Raw genomic sequence first — 8503 nt, forward strand, 5'->3', positions numbered from 1 at the left:
GCGTGCGGGGAACGGCAGCGGCGGTCAGGGCAGGGAGCGGGCTGCGCGCCCTGCTCTGCCCGAGGGCGCTCCGCCGGCTTCCCCCTCCGCGGCCTCACCCCGGCGGCGCCGCCCGGCGCTGGTTACGATGAAGTTCCAGGAGCGCTCCCCACTGTTTTTAAGCACCGGTTGCGAGCGCGGCCGCTGCGCGCTCTTGCGCGGCACAGCGCTCCGCCGGGCTGCCGGGGGGAAAACCCGGAGTGGATTCCCCGGCGGGGCCCACCCCGTCTCGCTCGGGCATCGCCTGGGACTCGGGCCGGGCCGAGCGGGGAGCGGGGCCACCGTCGGGGAGGAGGATGCAGGTCGAGGCGACCCGGGAGCTCCGCCACCGCCCATCCCGGTCACCTCCGACGGCTCCCGCCGCCACGGACCGGGGCGGGGCAGGGTGGGGCGCGGCGGGCGGGGCCGCGAGAGGGGGGTTTAGGGGTGGGGGGCAGCGCGGCCGCTCGGGGCGGGCACCGATCCGGAGTGATCCGATCCGGGGTTTACCGGGCGCCGTCTGTCGGCGGCCGCCCGGCCTCCGGCGAGAGCCAATCAGGGTGCGGCTGGCCGCACGTGGAGCCGAGGGGACTCAAGAGCGCCGCGGCCACCGCTCACTCCCCCCGTGACGGGCGTCCCGGCGGCACAGGGCAGCGCCGGGGGCCTCTGCGCCGCCGCAGCCCGCCCGGCCCTCGGCACGGCCCCGCCGCCCCGCCACCGCCATGAGCGGGCCCTACCCGGAGGAGAGCTGCGCTGAGCGCCCCGAGTGCAAAAGTAAATCGCCAACTTTGCTGTCCTCCTACTGCATCGACAGCATCCTGGGCCGGCGGAGCCCCTGCAAGGTGCGGCTGCTCGGTGCCGCGCCCAGCCTGCCGGCCATCGCCGCCCGCCCCGACGCCGATAAGGCCGCGCAAGGTAAGACCCGACGACGCCGCCCCATCCTGCTCGCTCCGCTCCTTCTCCCTGGCGTCGGGCAGGGTATGGCCAGCTGTCCCCTTCACCCCCCCAACTCCCAAATCCCGAGCAGCGCGGCCTCGCTCTCTCCCCGGCTGGGACCGCAGCCGCCGTTATTCTGTTACTGCGCTCACTTGCGGCTGCCGTGCTGCCCAGGAGCGCGGCCAGAGCCGTGCCCGAAATCCAGCCCGGTTAATCCCGGGCAGGTCGGGTACTGCCGCTTTAGGTTGCTCTCGCTTTCGATATATCTGTAATAATTTAAACCAAACGGGTGCGAGCTGTGATCCGCGCAGGGAACGACTCGCCCCTTCGCCTTAAGCCTGTAACGGATCCTGGCGAGTGGGCAGGGCGGGAATAACGGGGCTCCTGCAGCCGTCGCCCCCGGCCCGCAGCTGGGAGCAGCCTCTCCGGGGCGGCGGGGAGCCTGGCCGGTGCTCCCACGGATGATCTCTCTCCCTGCGCTTTCCCTGTGTCCCCGGCGTTCGCAGCCGGGCGGGTAGAAACCTTCCTTCAAAAGGAAACTTGGAGGAGGGGGGAGGTGGTAGGAGGGGGAACAAAAGGGAGAAAAAATAAAAGAAAAAAAAAATCTCCACCAAAACCAACCGGAGGAGCCCCAGGCCAGCGGGGCCGGCGCTGCCGCGCAGTGCGGGACGGGGCCCGGCAGTGGCGGCTGCCGGGGAGGTGCTGGCGCAGGCCCCGGGCCGCCCGACCCCCCGCCGCCTGTTCCACAGCCGAATGGGCGCCGGGCCGGGCCTCGTAGCACGGGGAATGTCTTCCCAGGCCGGGAGCAGCGGCGCGGGCAGGAGCCGGTCTGAGGGTGTGGGTGTGTGTGTAAGTCTTAGCCCGGTGCGGGACGGAAAGCGATGCCCGAAGGGTGGCTGCGGGGCTGGGGTCTTGTCCTGGGCTCTTCGCGCTGATCCCACTGACCGTGTCTCTCATTCTCTCCCCCCCCTTCTCTCTTCCCTCTGTACCCTTCTCCCCCACACCTGCCTGCCCCGTCCGACTGCTACGACTGCTTACCCCCTTCCCACCTCGTTCCCGGCGCAGGGTCCCCCAAGGGCAGCCCTCCCTTCGAGCCGGCTGAGCTGCACCTTCCCCCCAAACTGCGCCGGCTCTACGGGCCGGGCGGGGGCCGACTGCTGCCGCCGCGGGCGGCCGGGCCGCGGGGGGACCGTCCGGAGGGGCGGCCGGAGGGGGGCGCCGGCCCCGTGCCCGCCGCCGCCCCGTGGGACACGCTGAAGATCAGCCAGGCCCCGCAGGTCAGCATCAGCCGCAGCAAGAGCTACCGAGAAAACGCTCCCTTCGTGTCGCCGCCGCCCGCCCGGGACGAGCTGGGCAGCCCCGCCGCGCACGTCGAGGAGCGGCCGGGCCCCGCCGCGCCGGCCGCCGAGGAGGAGGAAGAGGAGGAAGAGGACGAAGAGATGCTGGAAGAGGAGGACGAGGAGGAAGAAGAGCTGGAGGACGACGAGGAGGAGGAGCTGCTGGGCGAGGACGGCGGGGGGCTGCTGAAGGAGGCTCGCCGGGGCACCGCCGCGGCCCCCGGGGCGGAGGGCAGGGATCTGTCCCCCAAGGAGGAGCTGCTGCTGCACCCCGAGGACGGCGAGGGCAAGGACGGCGAGGAGAGCGTCTGCCTCTCGGCCGGCAGCGACTCCGAGGAGGGGCTGCTCAAGAGGAAGCAGCGCCGCTACCGTACCACCTTCACCAGCTACCAGCTGGAGGAGCTGGAGAGGGCCTTCCAGAAAACCCACTACCCCGACGTCTTCACCAGGTACCGGCGCCGAGATCCCGGGCGAACGCGGAGCGGGCGAGCCCCGGAGGGAGGGTCGGGGCCGTGGTGTACTGTACCGCCACCTCCATACCGACCCCGGCATGAATTCTACCGCGGGCACCCCCGGGCTGGGAGGGGACGGGGAGCAGGTTCGGGCTCCGGGGGGGCCCAGGGCCCGCAGCGCCCGCGCGGGCCGGGACCGCCTGCAGGCCGCCGCCGTGGGCTATTTTTACCCGCTGCCCTGCTCCGTCGCTGCCGCCGGGATCGGTTACTCGCTCCCTGAGGGGCTGGAGCCCGGCCCGGCCTGGGGAAGCCTCGGCAGGGGCAGAGATCAAAGTGCCGCTGCCTAAAAATACTGGCCCGGCACGTCGGGGCCCCTCGCTGCCCGGAGCCGCCTCGGGGGCCCGGTGGAGCCCGGCCCGGCTCTTTCCGCCCTTTCGGGGACATTTTCCCGTTTAAAATAGGAGCCCCGCGGCGGCGGATTTGGCTGGCGGCTCCTCAGCGGGAAGTGCAGGCAGGGAGAGTGGCAGAGCCCGCTGCCCGCAAATACACACATACACACCCCTCGTCGCCTTTAGCTTAGAGGAGGGCAGAGCCCCCAAAACCGCATTTTTCGATCAAGGAGACCCTCTGTTTTCTCGTTTGTTTTGCCGGGGGGGATGTCCGCGGGAGCATTTTGTCCCCCCCACCCTCGGTACCGCACATCACCCACCGGGCCCACCTCGGAGCCTCAGCCCTGGGAGAGGCTTCTCGGGGGGGGGGGGTGTGTCTGTGTGTATGAACAAACCACGCTTTTTTTGTTTGTTTTGGTGCTGGGGGGGAAGGGGATTTTGTGTGTTTTTTACGTCTTCGGCTTTTCCGCCAGTGCGGCGGGGCCCCGGTTACGCCGGGAGCGCTGCTCATGCTGGGCACGGGGCTGACGAGCGGGTTTTGTAACGGCTTAATGGTTCCCATTCCGCCTTAAAGGCGACAGTGCACACCGCCTCGGCGGCCGCCCCCCGCGCCGCCGCTGCTGCGGCGGGGACAGGCCGAATTTGGGGAACGGCGGGAAGGGGTGGGGGGGAGGTTGTGCCCAAAACTTGGGAGTCCTGACTTTCGCCCAGTCTGGCGTCACAGAGCCGGGCCGAAAGTCCGCTGGCGGACACCGCCTGCCGCCACTTTCGGCCCGGCTTCCCCCGGGTACCGGGATACGGGGCCCGTCCAGTGCGCGGAGCCGCGGGCGGGGAGCGGCTCGGGGTGCACCGGGCTGACGGCGCCGTGTGTGTCTTCCCCCAGGGAAGAGCTGGCCATGAGGCTCGATCTGACCGAAGCCCGAGTGCAGGTGAGTGGTGGCGGCGGGACCGGGTGTCCCTCGGTGGCGCCCGGGGGGGTGGCCTCGGGCCTCCCCGGCGTGGCCGAGCCACCGGCTGGCGAAGCCCGGTGCGGTTAAAACACGGGTACCCCGCGGGGCTTGGGTTGTTAGAGACCCGCTCAGCCGCAAGCCGGGTATTTGGCTGCCATCAAATCTCCAATCGGGCTTCATAAAAGCCCACTTAGTGCTAGAACAAACAGGGCCATTTGAAGGCGAAATGTTGTTTGATTTCCTCTCCGCCCGCCCAAGGAGCTGGCTAATGCTATTTGATTTCCCATTTTTGATAGCAATAAGCCTGCATTGATCTAATAGCGAGTGAGTGCAATGCTATTAAAGGTGTTTGCCGCCCCATACCAGAGTGCATTTCCCAACCCGGGTCTCATAACCAAAGAGACGATAAACACTGGGATGCCCTGATTGCCAACAGAAAACAGATGTCTCTGGGTTTGAAGCTGAGCAAATCACTTTACAGTTAAAGTCGGGCGCTGATAAAGCATAATAAATTCCATATGGCTCATTTAATACACAACAGCTTCTTGCATTAGAGGGGCTAATGATGAGATTTGTCCCCTCCTTTCTGTTGACACATTTCTCCATTGTCAAACAGAGATGTGACAGCAAATCAGTATTTTCAGCTCAGGGGAACGAGTCGTGGGAAAGTTAAATAACTTTTAAAAACGAAAGACACCCCCTTTCTCTCCCCTCTATTCACGGCAGAAGAGGTAATTAAGGGAATATGAATTATGAGAGTCCCTTCGTTTACCTCAGGGTGTGCTCGGGCTTATTAATTCGAGAAGGGGGAATTGCGGCGAGGACAGCTTCCTAATTGAGTTTTAGCTGGGAAAGACGCTTCCCCCCGTGCCACGCTGCTGCCTGGCGCGATGCCGTGTCCCGCGTGGGAAGCCGTGCTCGCAGTCCAGCCGTGCGGGAGCCCCGCCGCGCCGCTGCCCGCCTCCCTTCCCTCGGGAGAGCCGGGGCCTCACTGCGGGCTCGCAGCGCTGTCTCGGCCCCCACTACCCGAAACAGCTGAGAAATGCGTGTGTCTGCCCAGGTCCCGCTCGCCAGTGGGGAGCGATGCCTCGCGCTGGGTGCCTGAGCGGATCTTTCCTGTGCCTTTGGAACGCAGTGGTTTATTTTCCCTCTGCATCTCCCCTGTGTTAAGCCCGTGTTAGGTCACGATTTGTGCTGTGCGGGAAAGGGGCAAGAGGCGGGGGTCGGCACCGCCGTGGCTTCCTGAGCAACTTGGGGAAAATAGAGCCTAAAAGGGCCTCCCGGAAACGTGTGTTTGCTGCTCTGGTGGCCTCGCAAATCGTTTCTTCGTTTCAGACGTTACTGAAATCACGATTATTTTTTTCCCTCGCTCTAAAAGGGAAAAATAAAACCCAAACCGAAGTCCACGCTCCCCAAACGAAATAATTTGTGAATATTCCCTTCAGCAAACAGAGCCGCGCAGCTCCCGCTCTGGCTGCGCGCGCGGAACGCAAACCCGCCCGTTCCCACCGGGAAAAGGGTGGTTGCACCGCTGTCCCAGCGCGGCGGGAGCGGGGCCGCGGAGCTGCTCCGCCCGCACTGCCCGCCGCGCCCGCCGCCGCCGGCGGGACTGAGACCGCTCCGGGGGGCACCACCGGAACCCGCGCGGAGCTACCCGCCGCGCTGACACGCGTGGGCCCGTTAGAGGTGGCGGCGGAGGAGCGGGCGCCGTCGGGCCGGAGCGGAGCTGCCGCGGGGCTCGCCCCGGCGCGGTGGCGGACAGGCACATTAAAACCGATTTTTCTTTTGGCTTTCAGGTATGGTTCCAGAACCGTAGGGCTAAGTGGCGGAAGAGGGAAAAGGCTGGGGCTCAGACACACCCCCCAGGTTTGCCTTTCCCTGGTCCCCTGTCAGCAACTCACCCCCTCAGTCCATACCTTGATGCTAGTCCTTTCCCTCCTCATCACCCAGCTCTAGACTCCGCCTGGACCGCCGCCGCCGCCGCGGCCGCCGCCTTCCCCAGCCTGCCGCCGCCGCCCCCCGGCTCCGCGGCGCTGCCCCCCGGCGGGACCCCGCTCGGCCTCGGCACCTTCCTGGGCGCGGCCGTGTTCCGCCACCCGGCCTTCATCAGCCCCGCCTTCGGCAGGTACCGCACACCGCGGGGGGACTCGGGCCGGGCCGCGGGCACCTGCGGGGCTCCCGCGCGTCGCGTGCGGGACCGGTCTCGCGCGGGCCGCCCCGCCATTCGAAATTGGAGCGCTGGCGGCCGCCGCCGATTGGGCGCCGCGAGGGTCACGTGCTTCCGCCCCCCGCCTCTCATTGGGCGGGGGGGGGGGCGCTTTACCCCCTTCCCTCACCGTCGCGGGTCCCCCCCGTCGGGGCGGCCGGTCCGCGGGTACCGGCGCGGTGGCGGCGTTCGCAGGGAGAACCCGGGGGCAGGGAGGGAGCAGGACCCGGTGTTCCCGCTCCACGCGAGATAGGCGCGGACTGCCTCGCGCGGGGTGTCGCGGGTATTTGAGGGATCGGGAGCCCGGCGCGGGCAGGTTTTTGGCTGTGGGTACGGGCGGGTTTGAGTGGCTCCGCCAGGCGCAGACCGGGCCGCGCTGGGTGTCAGAGAATGAAGCGGGTGAACCCCCGGGCGGCGTCCGACAGAGCTGGGGCCGTCCCGTCGGGGCAGGCGGAGAGGGCTGAGGCCCGGTTGATGGATGGGGCGAGCGTAGTCTTGGTGGGGCCGGAGGTTCCCCCGGTAATTTTAGCGCCAGCCAGGGAGCAGCCACCCCGAGCCTCTGACCCCCAGAAAAACAGCCTTTTGCCCTCCAGCGTCGGGTTTTTGGAGCGGGTCCCCGAATCGAGCGGGGCCGGGCGGAAGCATAGGGCCCCGGCTCGGCAGTGACGGCCGTCTCTGCTTCTCTTGCAGGCTCTTTTCCACCATGGCCCCCCTGGGCAGCGCCTCCAGCGCTGCCGCCCTCCTGCGGCAGCCGGCGCCGGCCCCCGAGGGCGCGGTGGGCTCGGCGGGGCTGGGGGACCCGGCCAGCGCCGCCGCCGACCGGCGGGCCTCCAGCATCGCCGCCCTGCGGCTGAAGGCCAAGGAGCACGCCGCCCAGCTCACCCAGCTCAACATCCTCCCCGGGAACAGCACCGGGAAAGAGGTGTGCTAAGGCCCGGCTGCGTCCCGGGGCGCGGCTGGGCTGTGGAGGGAGAAGGGAGAGAGAGGGAGAAGGGAGAGTAAATACACGGATAAAGAAAGGTCACCTCAGACAGCACGAATCAAGACCAAACGGGGCGGGGGGGGGGGCGGGAGAATAACAGTAATTTGGGGGGGAAGGGAGGGGGAACCAAACACAAGAGGACCAGCAGCTGAGTCTGCGGTGGGTTCTCGAGGTGGGAACGCGGAGACAGCGAGCGCCTCTCGCATCAGCCCTCACACGAGTGAGCCGACACTTGGCGGCTCCTCGGAAAGTAACTCCTTGGCTGGTACATTTCTTAAATGTACGGCGTGTTCAATTCCTCTCCGAGTAGTCAGAGGTAAAAAAAAGAGGAAAAAAAAATCCCTAATAAAAGTTATTCTATATTAGTGTCACCTACACGGAATATTTTTCCTTCTGTTTATCTGGCAAGAAAAAAATTAATGAAGAAAGAAAAAAAATTGTAATTAAGAAAGGGGGGGGGGAAAAAAAGGCAAGCAGAGCAAAGGGAGGGGGGAAAGGTACCCAAATCTTCTTAAAACCCCATCTGGGATGATGTGAGGTTGGTCTGGTAGGAGCACTGGAGAATGTGTTATGTGTGGCTGCGGCGAGCTGCGTGCGCTCCCCGAGGGGGCTGAAAGTCCGTCTGATGCTGTGGGATGAACCAGTGCACTTAAGAGGAAGGGTCTGTCTTTTTTTTCTCGTTATATTCTTTATCACTACACCAACCAAGGGTTTTATAGCAAACCAAAGGGAAATACACTGCTAGAATATGGACTGTTGAAGTCACTAAACTGTGATTATTGATTCTGTACATACCGTTGTTATAAAAAAAGAAAAAAAAAAAGAACAGAGCTTTGTATATTTGAAATGTTATAAAACAATTGCACTCAGTGTAGTGTTGTAAAAGTTTGTCATTCTGTAGATTCTTACTGTGTTGTAGATATCCTATAGGGCTCCTAGACAAATATTTATGTACAAACCCTTTATTTAACTTATTAACTGTAGAGGTTTCTGAAACCCTCAAGAGGCGATGGTACAGTACCTTTCTTCGTGTAATGTCGTTATTGTTAACACTTTTCCTTGCTATCCGGTGGAGAAGTGCCACTTTCGGAAAATAAACAAAAATGTATGTTTAACAAAAAAAGAAAAGAAAGAAAAGAAAAAGAGCGAAGGAACGGCAGCCCGAGAGGGGAGCCCGGACCCTGCGGGGCGGCCCGGGGCTAAGCCCCGCCGGGGCGGCCGGGGGCTACCTAC

At 64.7% G+C, this 8503-nt stretch overlaps 1 protein-coding gene across 2 annotated transcripts; it reads left to right on the top strand.

Annotated features, from left to right (window-relative positions):
* Window positions 1-620: 620 nt before the first annotated feature.
* ARX (aristaless related homeobox) lies at window positions 621-8291 on the top strand. 2 transcript variants are annotated; one of them, XM_030476867.1, is made up of 6 exons: window positions 621-933; window positions 2020-2740; window positions 4016-4061; window positions 5879-5948; window positions 6033-6207; window positions 6979-8291. In XM_030476867.1, exons 1-6 carry the CDS (start codon window positions 741-743, stop codon window positions 7217-7219), a joined length of 1446 nt encoding a protein of 481 aa, XP_030332727.1. In that variant the 5' UTR covers window positions 621-740; the 3' UTR covers window positions 7220-8291. The 2 variants fall into 2 exon arrangements, with proteins under 2 accessions (XP_030332727.1, XP_030332726.1); XM_030476866.1 differs by having other exon boundaries at window positions 5879-6207.
* Window positions 8292-8503: the final 212 nt, after the last annotated feature.

The sequence above is a fragment of the Strigops habroptila genome, chromosome 2 (genome assembly GCF_004027225.2).
Source record: "Strigops habroptila isolate Jane chromosome 2, bStrHab1.2.pri, whole genome shotgun sequence".
Lineage (NCBI taxonomy): Eukaryota > Metazoa > Chordata > Aves > Psittaciformes > Psittacidae > Strigops > Strigops habroptila.